The sequence below is a fragment of the Rhodamnia argentea genome, chromosome 1 (assembly GCF_020921035.1).
Source record: "Rhodamnia argentea isolate NSW1041297 chromosome 1, ASM2092103v1, whole genome shotgun sequence".
Taxonomy (NCBI): domain Eukaryota; kingdom Viridiplantae; phylum Streptophyta; class Magnoliopsida; order Myrtales; family Myrtaceae; genus Rhodamnia; species Rhodamnia argentea.
The window spans coordinates 24,504,995-24,525,230 of record NC_063150.1 but is presented as its reverse complement, the minus strand read 5'-3'; the positions used below and the strand labels follow the sequence as shown (position 1 = coordinate 24,525,230).

General features: G+C 37.9%; 2 protein-coding genes and 1 pseudogene across 3 annotated transcripts; all 3 read left to right on the top strand.

Annotated features, from left to right (window-relative positions):
- The first annotated feature begins 216 nt into the window (after positions 1-216).
- On the top strand, positions 217-2,209 carry LOC115753635 (annotated as a pseudogene).
- Positions 2,210-8,048: 5,839 nt separating this feature from the next.
- On the top strand, positions 8,049-10,094 carry LOC115732097 (sugar transport protein 8-like). Of its 2 annotated transcripts, none has more exons than XM_048281504.1 (3): positions 8,049-8,238; positions 8,482-9,428; positions 9,575-10,094. In XM_048281504.1, the coding sequence occupies exons 1-3, from the start codon at positions 8,106-8,108 to the stop codon at positions 10,022-10,024; spliced, it is 1,530 nt and encodes a 509-aa protein (XP_048137461.1). In that variant the 5' UTR covers positions 8,049-8,105; the 3' UTR covers positions 10,025-10,094. The 2 variants fall into 2 exon arrangements, with proteins under 2 accessions (XP_048137461.1, XP_048137463.1); XM_048281506.1 differs by lacking the exon at positions 8,049-8,238 and adding an exon at positions 8,329-8,367.
- Positions 10,095-14,935: 4,841 nt separating this feature from the next.
- On the top strand, positions 14,936-16,891 carry LOC115732096 (sugar transport protein 8-like). The gene is made up of 3 exons (XM_048277799.1): positions 14,936-15,102; positions 15,348-16,294; positions 16,442-16,891. Exons 1-3 carry the CDS (start codon positions 14,970-14,972, stop codon positions 16,889-16,891), a joined length of 1,530 nt encoding a protein of 509 aa, XP_048133756.1. The 5' UTR covers positions 14,936-14,969.
- Positions 16,892-20,236: the final 3,345 nt, after the last annotated feature.

Here is a 20,236-nt window from a genome sequence, read left to right as displayed (position 1 = left end):
TGATTATTGCATCCACTTTCAGTTAAGAGCAAAACCACGTCATTATCTAATCGCAATTAGCTCTCATCTGATCTGCATTTGGCTTTTCCTAGCCTTCTTGACGTGTTATAAACACCCCATCCAATGCAAGTAAAGATTTCAAATTCAGACAAAATCTAAATCTCTTCTATCTTACCCTCTGCCATTCTTTTTCACTCAAAAACTATGCCAGAGAAAATGCCGGCTGCCGTCACAAGCCACGGCAGCCACATGCCCGAGCACAACGGGAAGATAAATTTGTATGTCATTCTGTGTGTGATCATCTCGGCCTTTGGGAGGTTGATGTTTGGATACGACATCGGAATTTCAGGTACGAGAAACTAATTATATTTAATGTGGAAATTTTATGTAAGATTGATATGATGGAAAGAGCCCGGATAGTCATTGTAAAATTACCAACTTTTCAGAATGTTTATGTGGATTTATTATTTTTCAGGTGGAGTGATCGCCGCGGATGACTTTTTTATAAAATTCTTCCCGGCCGTGTATGAGAAAAAGAAGCATGCCCACGAGGACAACTACTGTAAATACGACAACGAGTACCTCCAGTTGTTCACGTCTTCGCTGTACATAGCTGCTTTTGTAGCTAGTTTTGCAACCCCAGAGGTCTGCTCCAAATTTGGACGAAGGGCGACGTTGCAGATTGGGTCCTTATTCTTCATCGCAGGGGTTGCACTGCAAGTCGGTGGTGTCAACCTTGCAATGGTTGTCTTCGGTAGAATCATCCTTGGTTGTGGTGTTGGGTTGTAATTAGGCGGTGCCTCTGTTTCTACCTGAATTGGCTCCAGCCAATATCAAAGGAGCTCTCAACATTTGCTTCCAACTCTTCATTACAATCGGAATCCTCATCACCGGTATTATCAACTACTTCTGTAACGGCCTTGGGCCACACGCTTCCGCTGCGCCACTCTGCAAGATATTGTCCGCTTTGGACACACAGTCCTCACGGTTTTGTTCCTCCGAGCGTCGCCCATACAACGCCCGGAAAACGTGTCTTGCAAGTCTAAGGGCACCCAAGCCTTATAAACCAACCCAAGGCTCTCCTCCTAGGCGATGTGGGACGGGGATGTCACAACTTCACAGCCAACATTCACCCTCACGGGTGGCGAATCTCTCTCAGCTTACTCGGCGTCCTTGCCGCGATCCTCCTCGAGGGCTCATTTGCCATCTCCGAGACCCCTACAAGCCTCATTAAGCGCAACCAAATCGACCAAGGGAAGGACACCCTCAGGAGGATCCGCTGCACTGATAACATTGCTCCGAGTTTGATTCGATTGTTGCCACCAGTGAGGCTGCAAGGCGAGTGAAAACCCATTCTGCAAGCTCATGAGGCCGTAGAGCAGGCCCCCTCTTGTCATAGCCATAGTGATGCATGTGTTCCGGAAGTTCACCGGGATCAATGCCATCATGTTCTACGCACGGATCCTGTTCTAGATGGTTGGGTTCGGGAATGACGACGCACTGCTCTCGACAGTCAACACCATGCTCGTGAACGTTTTCAGCACATTAGTGTTGATCTACACAGTGGACAAGGCTGGCCGGAGGTGTCAATCCGTGAGGCCTGTGTCCAGATGTTCATCACTCAGGTAATTCCCGTTGTCTTCGCATGTGTCTTCAACCATGATCGACGCAAAATCACCTTAAACTTGGGTAATTCTCTTAGTAGAAAGGTTGATCTGATGCCTCGATACTTTCTAATCCATAAAATTTTCTATCTCGTTGTAAACTGGGATAAGATTGCTCTTGTTACTACACCTGAAACCAACAGGGTCTCTCAACTCTACCAAGGCGATAGTCATGGTGGTGCTGGTGTGTGTACGTGATGGGATTCGCATGGTCATGGGGTCTGCTTGGGTGGCTGATTCCGAGTGAGACTTTCCCTCTGGAGACGAGGACGGACGGTTTCGCCTGTGCGGTGAGCTCTAACATGTTCTGCACCTTCATTATAGCGTAGGCCTTCCTGTCAATGATGTGCCACATGAAGGTCGGCATCTTCTTCTTCTTCGGCGCATGGATCCTGGTCATGGGGCTCTTTACATTGTTCCTCCTGCCCGAGACAAAGGGTGTGCCTGTGGACTCGATAGTCGAGAGCGTGTGGAAGCAACATTGGTTCTGGCAGCGATACACGATCGATGTCGACAACGTCGATGACAATGTCGTCAAAGGATAAATGATGGTCGTGGCAGCTCGTCTCAACATATGATGATATGGCAAGCGAAACGGTGGTGAGATTAGCTAAAATAAAAAATAGAGAACAGATCATGAATTTTTTATCTTGACTCATGTCATACAAAAGACCATGGATTTTTGGATCTTGAGCCATGTCATGTAATGCCTCGGTCACCGAATGCATCGTCAAATATCCACAGATATTCGGGAGCATCGGCTCTGTAGGGATGGCTTAGCTCTTGGAAAGGAGGGTCCTCTTGTTCATACGGGTGCTTGTATCGCTTCATTGCTTGGACACGTTAGTGCACACACCACATCCAATACTTTCTTAATAAGCACCTTATTGGTCGCGTGAGATATTTGGAAATTGCCCAATGTTTAGTCCATAGTAGTTTTGAATGATTTATGATATCCTGCTGCAAAACCGGTTGTATTGCTGCGCTTGTTCTCTTTATCAAAATTGATCAAGAGAAGGTGATGCATCATGGTAAAAGATCGTTAATGTTCACAAGATGTTTGTCAAGTTTAGAGGCTACTGTTCAAGTCTTACTCTAGTCTTGATGCATAATCACATTTCAGAATGAAGCTATCAGTCTATGCAATGCTAAAATGATGTCAAGAGAAACGCTCTCAGTTATTGCAAGTTCTTTAAGTTGTGCACTGTTCTTAATTAACCGCTGAAAACGAGAATGCATTTTCATGAAGCGGATAAGCTCTAATTTAAGTTGAAAGGCAGGGAGACGTTTAAGCTTAGGATTTCCTACTTATCATCTACTGAACTATTGTGGCGTTTCGGTTTAGAAAGATGGTATTTTTTTTCTCTTGCTGCCAAATATCTAAAAGCCATACCTTTGGTAAAATTGTTGTGTCCTCTGATAACTTGTAAGTCACCGAAGCCAAATTATCACTGTTCGTTTGATTGTCTCAAAAACGAATCGATTAGTAATTTTTATTTGCATAGCTTTTCTACAATACAAAACACACAATTTTAGTCATTGAACTTTTCACAACCCAAATTGACTAGCGTTCATTTGATTGTTTTCGAGCCTACCGGCTTTTGTTGTGACTTACCGATTTTTATTTGTGTAGCTTACTCAATTTTATAAAGTTAAACTCTTACGTCTAAACCAACCTTATTTGAAGTTACTTGATTTTTTGTCGAGTAAGTTATCGACTAATTTCTCTGACCAAAAAAAAAAGTTATTGACTAATTTTAATTTACCAACTCTTATTTTAATTAGTCACCTTGTAAAATATAAGATTTTCCATCTAAGCAGGAAAGACCGAGAAAAAAATACTCATTTATTTGATTGTTTTTCCATGGCTGACCAGTTAAAGTTAGCAACTTAATATATATATATATATATATCAAAATACTAACCTTAATTTGAGTTACTTATGAAATTTCTTTCCATAAAATAGTAAACTAATTCTAAATTATCAACTCCTCTTTAGGTTATTTAATAAAAATAATTTGGCCATTTAGAAATCATCATTTTTGTAAGAACTTACCAATTTTTACTTTCGTGGCTTATTGATGTTTTACATTACCCACTCTTATATCGAATTACCAACCTTATTTGAGTTATCTAACAATATTTCTCGATTAATGTTATTGACAGTGTTAGGTTATGAACTCTAGTTTGAATAACTTATCAACATTTATCTTGTTATTATAAAATGAATATCTTTTTGTAAAAGTTTACATACCTAATTGACACGTTAAAATCACCAACTCTTAGGGATAAGTTCACCAGAAGTGTCATAACTTTCGTACATCGTTCACTTGAGTGCCATAACCCCTTTTTTTTTTTCGCTAACTTGAATGCCACAAATTTGAAAAATCGATCATTTAAATGCCGGTCGCCCCATTTGCCTCCTCGAAAATCCAACATGTCGTTATTTTAATATTAAACCATCTTACATGGCTTGCCGGGAAGCTGAAGTCGATATTAGAGCTACAAAATGACATCATATAAAAGGACAGATTAAAGATCCCTAGCCTCTTCAACAAATTAGGGCAAATCGAACACTCATCCTTCAAGAACCCTAACCCTAAACGAACCCACTCTTTTCAATTCTTCCAAATGGGGAAATCATCTCACCATATTCGCAATGGGGAGCAGAAGCGGGAGAAGCGGATCATGAATTGACGAACAAAGCAAAGATGGAACTCAATATTTTTGCTATTCCAACAAGAAGCTTGAATGAGAATAATCCCGGGAGAAGGTTCCATGGATGAGCTAGGTATAGAGAAGACTTCAATATTTCCGGTGGGCTGACGCAAAATTTTCAAATCGAGCAATGAAGTTGATCTTACGGTTCCTTGAAGGACGACACGAACCTCGATCCATAGACAGATGAGTTGGACATTGCGGACTCAATGCAAGCGAAAACCAAGGGTTTGGAATCTTTGGTCAACCATTTGAAGAAGGAAGTTTCAAGGATGAAAATTCATAGGGATATTTTGGGGATGTTGCTTGTCTTCTTGTTGTCGGGTGTGATCTAGTTTGTGTTCATATGTAACATCAATAATGAGAAGAAGCTACTGAGTCTACCATAGTTTTAAGAACAATGAAATGTGTTGTGGTATTTAGAGCAATGAATGTTAGTTGTTGGAATATGTTTATGCTGGAATGTTGTTACTTTTGGTTATTGTGAGTATATGAGTCGAATGGCCTCGTTTGTGATTCCTTGACTGGGTTTGAATGGCCATATATGGCAGATTTTGTGCTGTCGAACATGTAAAGTGTCGACGTTGCCCGGTACCAAAAGTCCCTTTATAACCTAAGGAGAAGGATGCCCAAAAGTTAAAAAGAGAAAAATGCATATTGCTTTCATTGATTCTTACTTGACGTTTTATGTGATGTCGGACAAGATTGTTATGAAAAGTGAAAGATTCGGGAAATTAAGACCCGAAAGTGAAAAGAAAAGCTTTTGGCATTTACTAAGCATATGCTTGATGCTATAACTAATGTCATGCTTGATGAATTTAAGTAATAGATCACATAATAGCTTTGTGGTTCATCACATCGGGTGTTATAACTTCTACTATATCTTGAAACTAGTGCTCTTTCCTACTAGGTCGTGTGCTCATCTCTTATTTTTCAGGAAACTAAGATGGATCTGCCTCATACCTCTTTATTTGGATTGCCGACTCACATGGAATATTCCCAGCAAGAAGTTGAGAATGTAGAAACTGGCATGGAAAAGTAGGTAGAAGAATGCTTATGGGCCCATTGCGCAACTTATGCAGAAAAGGAACCTTGGCGGTTTAGTAGTAGAAAGATCAAGCAGAGTAATATAGTTGGAGTGACCTTCGTAAATTTTGATTGTATATTTTTAAGGGAAGGTAATGAATATTGTAAGATATACTTGATGCATATATAAAATCTATGTGGATTTATAAATATCTTGAAAGTTGCTACATCTGTTAAATTAGGTTGGTTACTAACATCTTCGCAAATAGAGAATAAAGTTTGACAAAGAATAATAAAAAAAATTAGTTCGGAGGTAGAATAACCGGACAAAGGTCCTGGGATCATCACATAACCCAATTAAAAAAAATTATGTATCCAAATTTACTTTTTCTTTGAAAATTAAAGAATAAGTCGGGGGTCATCCATGGCATTGGCCCTAATTATAAACCTTTGTAACTTACCAACTTTTATTTGGAGTGACTTTTTTTTTTTTTTGGGGTCAAATTTGCAGTGACTTAATGATGTTTTAATTTACACCGAATTTTCTTTCAATTACTGATTAAATTTTCTAATCTAGTTACCAGTGAGCTTTAACTGACAACCTCTTATTTGAGTCATTGACCAACGTTTATTTGACTATTTCGAACTTACCAACTTTTACAACAACTTGTGGATATTTATTTGAGTAGCTTACTCAATGTTTTAAAGTTACCAACTCTTACATCAAAACCAACCTTATTCGAGTTACACCTGTTGTAGATGTCAATCTTCCTTACCGTGGGGTGAGAGCCCTTTTCCTAAAGAGTCCTGCCCTATCCGGTCTCCCAAAGTTTTCTTGCTAATGAGATGAGTGGAGAGCTGCTTCACCTTTCTTTTGAATCAAAGTAGGTCGTGACTGTTGTATTTGAGTTGGTCGGGGACTTGTCCACTTTTCCTCAATCAAGTTAGCGAGTAATTTTAAGTTAGCAACCCTTATTAAATTAGTCACCAAATTTAAAATACAAGGTTTTCAATCTAGCAAGAAAGAGCGAGAAACAAATACCCATTTATTTGATTGTCTTTCATAGTTGACTGGTTAAAGTTCAGAACTTATATATCAATTTACTAACCTTAATTTGAGTAACTTACGGATTTTTTTCCATGTAGTAATAAACTAATTCCAAATTATCAACTGCAATTTGGGTCTTCTAATAATATTTATATGGTCATTTTGAAATTGCCATTTTTGTGAGAACTAACCAACGTATATTTATTGATGTTTTACATTATATCAAATCACCAACCGTATTTGAGTTACCTAATGATATTTTCTCGATTAAATTGCTCGATCGTTTTAGGTTATCAACTCTTATTTGTATCAATTACCAACATTGATTTTGTGGTAAAATGAAAAGCTTTTGTAAAAGTTCACTTACCTGATTGACATATTATAATTACCAATGCTTATATGAATTTACAAACCATATTTAAGTTGCTTATCAACTTTTTGATTGGTTTATTAACTAAATTTAACTCTCGACTCATATTTGATGCATAGATAAATATCTATTCCGTTGTTCGGAAGTTATTAACTTTTGTGACAACTTTGGTCATTGACGTTTTAAATTCACCAACTCTTACATAAAATCGTCGACCTTATTCAAGATGCTTACAAACTTCTTTCTCGATTTAAGTTATTGACCATTTTTGGGTGATGAACCTTATTGGTGCGCATCTAGAATTACCAACTGTTATATCCACTATCCATTTTACGTCAAGCAATGCATGGAGTAACTCACGATATTGCAAGTCAAGCTTGTCGTTTCTCGAAAGTATTTTTTTTCAGGAACATGGTCAACCAGAAATTCTTATGTTTGCGAAACTTATAACTTTTGTTTCCACAGCTTAATGACATTTTGAAGTTAGCAACTTGTATATCAAACGTCCAAAACTCATAATTTGAGTTTGAGCAATTTTCCCGTTAGCTGTCAACTTATCCCATGTTATCAACTATTAGGTAAGTCGCTTACGGACTTATATCCGGTCATTTGAGAAGGTATCAGCTTTTCAAACGAACTTACCAACTTTTATTCACTAACCAGCTATGATATGGCAACATGCAACATAAATCCCTGGACTTAAACCTATTAAAAAGCAATCACGATCATCATTATAATTGAACGTAATCAAAAACCTCTCCCACTTCTTTGTGTTTATATAAATTATTGTTAAGTCGAGTCTGCACATCATTAGACAATGAACTCTTTCATCTCCTGGAAAACTCCCACCAAAGATGAAAGCGCACTTCGGTGTCAATCTTGATTTCGTATGGTCAACGCTATACAACCTTTCATTCTCATGTACGATCAGTTTTTCTTTCTGGCATTTTTATGGGGCAACCTCGTCCTCTTCCTCGATGATTAAGTCTCTCTTGGACCAAACTAACCTGCAAAATCTGGTCAAGTTGACAAGGACGAATCATAAAAAGCCCGACACTTAAGGGATGATACTGCCATCCAATTTTAGTAAAAGCAAAACCACGTCATTATCCAATCCTATTAGTTGTCATCTGATCTTCATTTAGCTTTTCCCAGCCTTCTTGACTTGTTATAAATACCTCATCCAATGCACGTTTAGATTTCATATTCAGACAAAAATTAAAGCACTTCAATCTTACCCTCTCTCTTTCTTTTTCACTTAAAAAGACAGATATAGAAAATGCCGGCTGTCATCACGAGCCTCGGCGGCCATGTGCCCGAGCATGACGGGAAGATAACTTTCTACGTCATTTTGTGTGTGATCATCTCGGCCTTTGGAGGGTTGTTGTTCGGATACGACATCGGAATTTCAGGTAGAAGAAACTTATTCTATTTAACATGGAAAAAATTTGTGAGGTTGATATGATGGAAAGATAGTTTTTGTTTTGTCTTTTCTATTTCAAAAGAGAAAAGATCGCATCACATTTTTGCCTTTGGTATATGTTACTTTATTGCATTTTGACTGGTGATGGTTATATTTCTAAGCACAAGATATATTAGAAATTGTATAATTGCTCACTTTTCACAATGCTTACGCGGATTTTATCGAATTTCAGGTGGAGTGACTGCCATGGATGACTTCTTGATAAAATTCTTCCCAGCCGTGTACGAGAAAAAGAAGCTTGTCCACGAGGACAACTACTGTAAATATGACAACGAGTACCTCCAGTTGTTCACATCTTCGCTATACATAGCTGCCCTCGTAGCAAGCTTTGTAGCCTCAAAGGTTTGCTCCAAATTCGGACGAAGGACGACATTGCAGATCGGGTCATTCTTCTTCGTCATTGGGGTCGCACTCCAAGCTAGTGGCGTCAACCTTGCAATGGTCGTCCTCGGCAGAATCATCCTCGGTTTTGGTGTTGGGTTCGGTAATCAAGCAGTGCCTCTATTTCTATCTGAATTAGCTCCTGCCAGGCTCAGAGGAGCTCTCAATATATGCTTCCAACTCTTCATTACGATCGGAATCCTCATCGCCGGCATTATCAACTACTTCACATCCAATATTCACCCTCACGGGTGGCGGATCTCTCTTGGTTTGGCCGGCATCCCTGCCATGATCCTCCTCGTGGGCTCATTTGCTATCTGCGAGACCCCTACCAGCCTCATCGAGCGCAACCAGATCGACCAAGGGAAGGACACCCTCAGGAGAATCCGCGGCACCGACAACATTTCTGCCGAGTTCGATTCCATTGTTGCCGCCAGCGAGGCCGCAAGGCAAGTAAAGAACCCGTTCCGCAAGCTCATGAGGCCGTCGAGCAGGCCCCCCCTTGTCATAGCCATAGTGCTGCAGGTGTTCCAACAATTCACCGGGATCAACGCCATCATGTTCTACGCACCAGTCTTGTTCCAAACGGTTGGGTTCGGGAGCAACGCCGCGCTGCTGTCGACGGTCATCACTGGGCTCGTGAACGTTTTCAGCACTTTAGTGTCGATCTACACGGTGGACAAGGCTGGCCGGAGGGTGTTGCTCCTTGAGGCTTGTGTCCAGATGTTCATCACTCAGGTAATTCACATTTTCTTAGCATATTTCTTCCACCGCGGTCGACATAAAATCATATCAAACAGGCGTAATTTTGTTCGGTTAGAAGGAGAGAGGTTGATCTGATGCGTAATACTCTCTCATCCATAAAATTTTCTTTCCTTTTGCAGACTGTGATAGGAATGCTCTTGCTACTACACCTAAAACCGACAGGGTCTCTAGGCTCTACTGAGGCGATGGTCGTGGTGGTGCTGGTGTGCGTGTACGTGATGGGATTCGCGTGGTCATGGGGTCCACTTGGGTGGCTGATTCCGAGCGAGACCTTCCCTCTGGAGACGAGAACCGCTGGTTTCGCTTGCGCTGTGAGCTCCAACATGCTTTGCACCTTCATTATTGCGCAGGCCTTCTTGTCGATGCTGTGCCACATGAAGGCCGGCATCTTCTTCTTCTTCGCGGCATGGATCCTGGTCATGGGGCTCTTTACATTGTTCCTCTTGCCCGAGACGAAGGGCGTGCCTGTGGACTCAATGGCCGAGAGAGTGTGGAAGCAGCATTGGTTCTGGAAGCGGTACATGATCGATGATGACGAGAACGACGGTGATAAAGTTGTCAAAGGATAAAGGATTGTCGTGGGGCCTCGTCTCAACATATGCTGATATGCCAAGCGAAACGGTGGTGAGATTAGGCAAAGAAAGAAACGGACAAAAGATCATGAATTTTTGGATGCTGACTCGTGTCACAGAAAACATCATGGATTTTTGGATCTTGAGCCATGTCATGTAGTGCTTCGATCATGGAATGTATCGTCAAATATCCACAGATATTCTAGAGCATTGGCTCAGTTTGGGGTGGGTCAGCTCTTAGGAGGGTCCTCTTGTTCAGACGGGTGCTTGTATGCTTTTTTAATGAGCATCTTATTGGTCGTGTGAGATGTTCGGAGATTGTCCGATGTTTAATCCGTAGTAGTTTCCAATGATTCCTGATTTCATACAGCAAAACCAGCTGGATTGCTGCACTTAGTCTCTTTCTCCAAATTGATCAAGAGAAGGGGATGCGTCATGGTGAAAGATCGTTAATATTCACGAGATTTTTGTCAAGTTTAGAGGCTACCATTCAAATTGCACGCTCGCCTTGATGCATAATCGCATTTCAGAACGAAGCTACGAGTGTATGTAATGCTAAAAAGATGTCGAGAGAAAACCATTCGGTTAGTGCAAGTTCTTAAGTTCAGTATTGTACTTAATGAAAAGCTCAAAGCGAGGATGCCTGTTCACGAAGCGGATAAACTCTAATTTTAGGTCAAAAGAAGGGAGACGTTTAAACTTAGGTTTTCCTACTTACCACCTACAGAACTATTATGGTGTTTCCATTGAGAAACGATTGTATTTTTTTTTTCCTGTTGGTGAATTTCTAAAAGCTGTACCTTTGGTAAAATGGTTGTATCGTCTCATAACTTGTAAGTTTTCGACTCTTTTATCAAGTTATCGTTGCTTGTTCGATTGTGTCGAAATTAGTATCTATATAAATTAGTTAGTAACTTTAATTTGCATATCTTGACAGCAATTTAAAATTTTTTAATTTCATTTTTGAAATTGCCAGTTCTATTTAAATTACACAACTCTTTATTTAGGCGAAGTTACCAATTAGTTTTGCGGTAATGAATTTGTTGGTACCTACACTTTTTGTGTAGTGTCTAGTGCAATCTTTTTACCTTTTTCCTAAATATAATCCCCCTAACTTTGGTAGACCTTCCATTAAGTGTAAAGCTATCTTTTGTTTATTTTTCTGACGTGAATTATCACGTTTTTATGTTTAAAATAAGGATGTCGACTATCAGGTCGCTTTCCTTTTGAGAGAGAGAGAGAGAGAGAGAGAGAGAGAGAGAGATAGAGGATATGACGTCGAAGTCACATGTAGGTGCACGTGGACTCGGCATGGCAAATCGAACATTTAAGTTGACATAATTTTAGTAACATTAGCTCACTGTGTTAATATTTTCAATCGAATGACTATGCTTAGAGTTTTTTTGTAGCTCAAGAACTACATCGAACAACAATTTGAAGGACCAAATTTAGTCCATAAAATCTATGTCAGATTTTCTATTTCATTGCATTTAAATTAAAAAAAAATCACTTACAGGCGATCCCGCTAGGACAATAAATAGGGCATTCTAAAAATATTCCTAGTTACTTCGTTTTTTCTCTATTTCTATTTGAGACTATCCTTAGAAAAAGTATTTTTTTTCCACTTAGCTAAAAATTATAATATGTCACTGTCTCTAGTAAACTAAACTCATCTTTTAATTTTATTAATTCATAGCTATTTTAGTTCGATTTTTCCTATCGAAAAGAAAAAAAATTGAAGATGTAGTTACGACTTGAAATATGTTTTTCTATCTTTAACCATGGATCCTTTAATCATAATTATTAAATTGGAAGTATTAATCCAATTAAAAATAATTATGTTTCGAGATTAAATAGTCCAATTTTTCTTTGGAAATTAAAGAAAAAGTCGGGGATCATCCACGTCATTGTCCCTAATTATAAACCTTTGTAACTTTTCAACTTTTTTCGAAAAAAAATAGAAAAACTTCCCTACTTTTATTTCAAGTAACTTAATGATATTTTAATTTAAAGCAAATTTTCTTTATATTACTTATCAAATTTTCTAATCCAGTTATCAATGAGCTTTAACTTACAACCTCTTATTTGAGTTATTGACCAACGTTCATTTGACTATTTCCTACCTACCAACTTTTATAACAACTTATGGATATTATTTGCGTAACTTACAAAATGTTCTAAAGTTACCAACTCTTACATCTAAACCAACCATATTTGAGTTACTTGTCAGATTTTCCTCGAGTAAGTCACCAAGTTATTTTAATTAGTTACCAAATGTGAAATACAAGGTTTTCCATCTAACAGGAAAGAGCGAGAAACAAATATCCATTTATTTGATTGTCTTCCATAGCTGACCGATTAAAGTTTGGAACTTATATATAAATTTACTAACCTCAATTTGAGTTAATTACGGATTTTTTTTCCATATAATAATAACTAATTCTAAATTATCAACTCCTATTTGGGTCGTCTAATAATATTTATATGGTCATTTTGAAATTCCCATTTTTGTGAAAACTTACAAACATATATATTTGTGGCTTATTAATGTTTACTGACCTTATTTGAGTTACCTAATGATATTTTCTCGATTAAATTGCTCGATAGTTTTAGGTTATCAACTCTTATTTGTATCACTTACCAACATTGATTTTGTGGTAAAATGAAAAGCTTTTGTAAAAGTTTGCTTACTTGATTGACATATTATAAGGGCGGTGCTATTTCCACTCTCATCTTGGCTAAGAAACTCCTTTTTGCTAGTTAACTCACTAAAATACCCTCCTTTTTATTCAATTAAATGTTTCCTTTTTTATCATGCTAATCCACAAATCTACCTTTATTTTTGGTTGATCTTGATAAAAATGGAAAAGTAAAATTGATCACAAAATGTAAAAGATTAGTTTGTTAAAAGCATAATAAAATGTCAAACATATTTGTATTTAGATATGTATTAACAAAGGATAAACACATAAAGAAAAAAAAATGAAATTTAGTGTTGTTGAACACTTGATACAAAGAAAGGAATTAATATCGATTGTAAATTCAATCTCAGAGCAAGTGGATCAACTTATGCGAGTTTGAAAGTGCAGAATGTATAAACAAATTTTCAATCCCATCTTGCAATTTATATTAAAATATGAAAAGCTAAAAAAAAAAAAGCACAAATAAGCGATTTGTAACTTTAGAAACCTACAAATCTATTTGAAAATCACCCACATGATCAAAATCTGCTTGATAGTTATATTGGATTTTAAATTTCAACTTTGAAATAAATTCCCTCAATCTATTTCATAAAAAATAGATAGTTAATTGTGTGTTCATAAGCCGTTATAACTAGAAATTTCTAACATTTTATATAACTTTTCTAATGAAAAGCATGAGATCATATATTAAGAATAACGAACTTCTCTAGGAAAGTGATAACATAATGCATTATAGAATGATTTTTTATTAGGTGTAATTTGACATTTATATTGTGAATTTGATATTTAAAAGGGAAAATAGAAATAAAGGCAGTTATATTGGTTGGGTTAATAAAAAAAAGAAACAATAACTTGAAGAGGGAAAAAGGAGAAGAGTATTTCAGTCTATTAATTGAAAAGAGGAGTGTCTCGGCCAAAATAGGAGAGGAAATAACACCGTTCTATTACAATTACCAACTCTTATATGAATTTACCAACCATATTTAAGTTGCTTACCAACTTTTTGATTGATTTATTGACTAGCTTTGACTCTCGACTCTTATTTGATGCATAGATAAATATCTATTCTGTTGTTCGGAAGTTATTAACTTTTGTGACAACTTCTTTTGGTCATTGACGTTTTAAAGTCACCAACTCTTACACAAAATCGTCAATCTTATTCAAGATGCTTACTAGCTTCTTTCCTGATTTAAGTTATTGAACATTTTTGGGTGGTGAACCTTATTGGTGCGCATCTGGAATTACCAGTTGTTGTATCCACTATCCACGTCAAGCAATGTGTGGAGTAACTCCCAATATAGCAGGTCATGCTCGTCGTTTCTCTGAAGTATTTTTTTTTTTCAGGAACATGGTCAACCAGAAATTCTTATGTTTGCGAAGCTTACAACTTTTTTTTTCCACGGCTTAATGACATTTTGAAGTTAGCAACTTGTATATCAAACTCCCAAAACTCATAATTTGAGTTTCAGCAATTTTCCCATTAGCTATCAACTTATCCCATGTTATGGACTGTTAGGTAAGTCGCTTACGGACTTATATCCGGTCAATTGAGAAGGTATCAGCTTTTCAAACGAACTTACCAGCTTTTATTCACTAACCATCTATGTTATGGCAACATGCAACATAAATCCCTGGACTTAAACCTATTAAAAAGCAATCACGATCATCATTATTTCATCTTAATTGCAAGTCAAATTTTAATTGAAAATAAACAAAAACCCCTCCCACTTATTTGTCTTTATATAAATTATTGTTAAGTCAAGTCTGCACATCATTAGACAGTGAACTCTTTCATCTCCTGGAAAACTCCCACCAAAGATGAAAGCGCAGGTGTCAATCTTGATTTCGTTTGGTCAACGCTATACAACCTTTCATTCTCATGTACGATTAGTTTTTCTTTCTGGCATTTTTATGGAGCAACATCGTCCTCTTCCGCGATGATTAAGTCTCTCTTGGATCAAACTAACCTGCAAAATCTGGTCAAGTTGACAAGGACGAATCATAAAAAGCCCGACACTTAAGGGATGATACTGCCATCCAATTTTAGTTAAGAGCAAAACCAAGTCATTATCCAATCCTATTAGTTGTCATCTGATCTTCATTTAGCTTTTCCCAGCCTTCTTGACTTGTTATAAATACCTCATCCAATGCACGTTTAGATTTCATATTCAGACAAAAATTAAAGCATTTCAATCTAACCCTCTATCTTTCTTTTTCACTTAAAAAGACAGATAGAGAAAATGCCGGCTGTCATCACGAGCCACGGCGGCCATGTGCCTGAGCATGATGGGAAGATAACTTTCTACGTCATTCTGTGTGTGATCATCTCGGCCTTTGGAGGGTTGTTGTTCGGATACGACATCGGAATTTCAGGTAGAAGAAACTTATTCTATTTAATATGGAAAAAATTTGTGAGGTTGATATGATGGAAAGATAGTTTTTGTTTTGTCTTTTCTATTTCAAAAGAGAAAAGATCGCATCACATTTTTGCCTTTGGTATATGTTACTTTATATTGCATTTTGACTCATGATGGTTATATTTCTAAGCACAAGATGTATTAGTCATTGTATAATTGCTCACTTTTCACAATGCTTACGCTTATTTTGTCGAATTTCAGGTGGAGTGACTGCCATGGATGACTTCCTGATAAAATTCTTCCCGGCCGTGTACGAGAAAAAGAAGCTTGTCCACGAGGACAACTACTGTAAATATGACAACGAGTACCTCCAGATGTTCACATCTTCGTTGTACATAGCTGCTCTCATAGCCAGCTTTGCAGCCTCAAAGGTCTGCTCCAAATTTGGACGAAGGACGACATTGCAGATCGGGTCATTCTTCTTCGTCATTGGGGTCGCACTCCAAGCTGGTGGAGTCAACCTTGCAATGGTCGTCCTTGGCAGAATCATCCTCGGTTTTGGTGTTGGGTTCGGTAATCAGGCGGTGCCTCTATTTCTATCTGAATTAGCTCCTGCCAAGCTCAGAGGAGCTCTTAATATATGCTTCCAACTCTTCATTACGATCGGAATCCTCATCGCCGGCATTATCAACTACTTCACATCCAACATTCACCCTCACGGGTGGCGGATCTCTCTCGGTTTGGCCGGCGTCCCTGCCATGATCCTCCTCGTGGGCTCATTTGCTATCTGTGAGACCCCTACCAGCCTCATCGAGCGTAACCAGATCGACCAAGGGAAGGACACCCTCAGGAGAATCCGCGGCACCAACAACATTGCTGCCGAGTTCGATTCCATTGTTGCCGCCAGTGAGGCCGCAAGGCAAGTGAAGAACCCGTTCCGCAAGCTCATGAGGCCGTCAAGCAGGCCCCCTCTTGTCATAGCCATAGTGCTGCAGGTGTTCCAGCAGTTCACCGGGATCAACGCCATCATGTTCTACGCACCAGTCTTGTTCCAAACGGTTGGGTTTGGGAGCAACGCCGCGCTGCTGTCGACGGTCATCACTGGGCTCGTGAACGTTTTCAGCACTTTAGTGTCGATCTACACGGTGGACAAGGCTGGCCGAAGGGTGTTGCTCCTTGAGGCTTGTGTCCAGATGTTCATCACTCAGGTAATTCACATTTTCTTCGCATGTTTCTTCCACCGCGGTCAACATAAAATCATATCAAACAGGCGTAATTTTGTTTGGTTAGAAGGAGAGAGGTTGATCTGATGCGTGGATACTCTCACATCCATAAAATTTTCTTTCCTTTTGCAGACTGTGATAGGAATGCTCTTGCTACTACACCTAAAACCGACAGGGTCTCTAGGCTCTACCGAGGCGATGGTCGTGGTGGTGCTGGTGTGCGTGTACGTGATGGGATTCGCGTGGTCATGGGGTCCACTTGGGTGGCTGATTCCGAGCGAGACCTTCCCTCTGGAGACGAGAACCGCTGGTTTCGCTTGCGCTGTGAGCTCCAACATGCTTTGCACCTTCATTATTGCGCAGGCCTTCTTGTCGATGCTGTGCCACATGAAGGCCGGCATCTTCTTCTTCTTCGCGGCATGGATCCTGGTCATGGGGCTCTTTACATTGTTCCTCTTGCCCGAGACGAAGGGCGTGCCTGTGGACTCAATGGCCGAGAGAGTGTGGAAGCAGCATTGGTTCTGGAAGCGGTACATGATCGATGATGACGAGAACGACAGTGATAAAGTTGTCGAAGGATAAAGGATTGTCGTGGGGCCTCGCCTCAACATATCCTGATATGCCAAGCGAAACGGTGGTGAGATTAGGCAAAGAAAGAAACGGACAAAAGATCATGAATTTTTGGATGCTGACTCGTGTGACAGAAAACATCATGGATTTTTGGATCTTGAGCCATGTCATGTAGTGCCTCGATCATGGAATGTATCGTCAAATATCCACAGATATTCTAGAGCATTGGCTCAGTTTGGGGTGGGTCAGCTCTTAGGAGGGTCCTCTTGTTCAGACGGGTGCTTGTATACTTTTTTAATGAGCATCTTATTGGTCGTGTGAGATGTTCGGAGATTGTCCGATGTTTAATCCGTAGTAGTTTCCAATGATTCCTGATATCATACAGCAAAACCAGCTGGATTGCTACACTTGGTCTCTTTCTCAAAATTGATCAAGAGAAGGTGATGCGTCATGGTGAAAGATCGTTAATGTTCATGAGATTTTTGTCAAGTTTAGAGGCTACCATTCAAATCTTACGCTTGCCTTGATGCATAATTGCATTTCATAACGAAGCTAGGAGTGTATGTGATGCTAAAAAGATGTCGAGAGAAACCCATTCAATTAGTGCAAGTTCTTAAGTTCAGTACTGTACTTAATGAAAAGCTCAAAGCGAGAATGCATGTTCACGAAGCAGATAAGCCCTAATTTTAGGTCAAAAGAAGGGAGACATTTAAACTTAGGATGTCCTACTTACCACCTACAGAACTATCGTGGTGTTTCCATTGAGAAAAGATTGTATTTTTTTTTGTCTTGTTGGTGAATTTTTAAAAGCTGTACCTTTGGCACAAAGGTTGCATCGTCTATTGACTCTTTTATCAAATTATCATGGTTTGTTCAATTGTCTCGAAATTAGTATCTATATAAATTCATTATTAACTTTTATTTGCATATCTTGACAGCAATTAAAATTTATAATTTCATTTATGAAATTACCAATCCTATTTAAGTTATACACCACTTTATTTCGGCTGAGTTACCAATTAGTTTTATGGTAATGAATTTGTTGGTACCTACACTTTTTGTTTTGTGTCTAGCGTAGTCTTTGAACTTTTTTGTGTTTTTCAATATAGTGCCGGTAACGTTTGTAGTCGTTCCATTAAGTGTAAAGCTATCTTTTGTGTATTTTTCCGATGGGAATTATCACGTCAGCGGTTATGACCAGAAGTTACATGTAGGCGCATGTGGACTCGGCATGGCAAATCCAACATTTAAGTTAACATAATATTTTCAATCTAATGACTGTGTTTAGAGTATTTTTATAGCTCAAGGACTAAATTGAACAAAAATTTTAAGGACCAAATTCAATCCATAACATTTATGTCAACTTTTCTGTTTGAATGCATTTAAATTCAAAAAAATTCACTTTCCACACGATCCCACTAGAATAGGGAGCAGGGTATTCTAACAATATTTCTGGTTACTTAGCTCTCTATTTCTATTTGAGACAGTCCTTAGGAAAATCATTTTGTTTCCACCAAGCTAAAGCATGTAATATGTCAATGTCTCTAGTAAACGAAAATCATCTTTTAATTTTATTAATTTATAGCTATTTTTCTTCAAACTTTCCTATGGAAAAGAAAAAGAATGGAAGATTTAGATACCTTTAGAAATATGATTTTCTATTTTTATCCATGGATCCTTTACTACTGGTACACCTATAATAAATTTATCTCAAATTATTTTTTTAACTACAAAAAATCTCAAATTGGTACACTTGTGACAAATTTATCCCAAACCGATATACACATGATAAATTTTCCCTCTATTAGTTTTTCTTAAATTTGAGCGTCAAATTATTGTGTTGGATGGCATGTAACAGTTCACGAGTATACTATTTTAGAGTTTTTACCCTTTGCTTGTCACAAATGTATCAATTTTGAATTTTTTGTGGTATTAACCCAATTTAACGGAGTGTCACGGGTGTATCAGTTTAGGATTTTTTGTGATAAAAAAATTTAGTTTATGGTAAATTTGCCACAGATGTGTCGGTTTAGGATTTTTAGTGGTCAAACAAATAGTTTGGGGTCCTTACCAAAAAAACAAATAATTTGGGGTAAATTTGTCACGGATGTACCAGTTTGGAGTTTAACGTGGTATTAGCCCTACTTATGAAATTGGAAGTATTAATCCAATTCAAAAATTATGTTTCGAAATCAAATAATCTAAATTTTCTTTGAAAATTAAAGAAAAAGTCGGGGATCATCCACGTCATTGTCCCTAATTATAAACCTTTGTAATTTACCAACTTTTATTTGGACCCACTTAATGATGTTTTAATTTACACCGAATTTTCTTTGAATCACTTATCAAGTTTTCAAATCTAGTTACCAATGAGCTTTAACCGACAACCTCTTATTTGAGTCATTGACCAACGTTCATTTGACTGTTTTGAACCTACCAACTTCTATAACAACTTATGGATATTTATTCCATAGCTTACTAGATGTTTAAAAGTTACCAACTCTTGCGTCTTGTTGACACTCGATTTTTAATCAATTTTTTTTCGATTTATTTTTGAAAATTCATAAAAAAATTCACAAAAAAATTAGAAAATTGCAAAATCAACTTTGGTAGCCTTGGCCAAGCTCAAGGAACCATTTTTGACCAAAAAATAATTTTTCATATTTTTCGCATTTTTTGATATTTTTCAAAAATAAGAAAATACCCAAAAAATCAAGAAAAATACCAGTTGAGGTCACAAAAATACAGAAAAATAGTCAGTATTTTTCTTTTAATTTCCTTTTCATTTTGACCTCCTAAAGTTTGAAAATTCCATTTCGGATTTGTGCGTTCCTTCACAAATGCACTCCACAATTTAGACATAAAAATACCATATGGGGTCACTTTATTTTCTTTCTTCACTATTGAGAGTTGTGACGTGATTCTTTAGTATTCCACTTCACATTCTGATCCAATTGCAGGTTAATTTGCTCAATTTTGGCACTAGGGACTTAATTGCACATAAAATTCTTTCATTTTAGTCCCTAGAAGGCCAAATTCAAAATTAAATTTCATTGAGAGACACCCATGGAACCCCAAGACGCCTATCCTATAGTTTTTGACCTTCTGAATCTAATGGTAGGCTCAATTGAGGTTAATTCCTTCATTAAGGACTCCAATTTTGTAAAAATCAATTTCGGATCCTACTCAATATTTGGGGTTTTCACTCAATTCATGGGGTATTTTTCACGAAAATCTCATTTTCAGAGGTAATCCATGATGGGAAAGCGATTTTTGGCATCAATTTTATGAAAAAATGTTAATTGCTAGCTCAATTTGGCCATTTATTGCACGAACCGGGTCTGCCGGGTCGGGCGG

Bases quoted from the DNA above. Each gene is read 5' to 3' on its own strand.
- LOC115732097 (XM_048281504.1), top strand. From the start codon at position 8,106: ATGCCGGCTGTCATCACGAGCCTCGGCGGCCATGTGCCCGAGCATGAC. The intron at 8,239-8,481 runs GTAGAAGAAACT...ATCGAATTTCAG, and splicing joins ATACGACATCGGAATTTCAG to GTGGAGTGACTGCCATGGAT. The intron at 9,429-9,574 runs GTAATTCACATT...TTCCTTTTGCAG, and splicing joins TCCAGATGTTCATCACTCAG to ACTGTGATAGGAATGCTCTT.
- LOC115732096 (XM_048277799.1), top strand. From the start codon at position 14,970: ATGCCGGCTGTCATCACGAGCCACGGCGGCCATGTGCCTGAGCATGAT. The intron at 15,103-15,347 runs GTAGAAGAAACT...GTCGAATTTCAG, and splicing joins ATACGACATCGGAATTTCAG to GTGGAGTGACTGCCATGGAT. The intron at 16,295-16,441 runs GTAATTCACATT...TTCCTTTTGCAG, and splicing joins TCCAGATGTTCATCACTCAG to ACTGTGATAGGAATGCTCTT.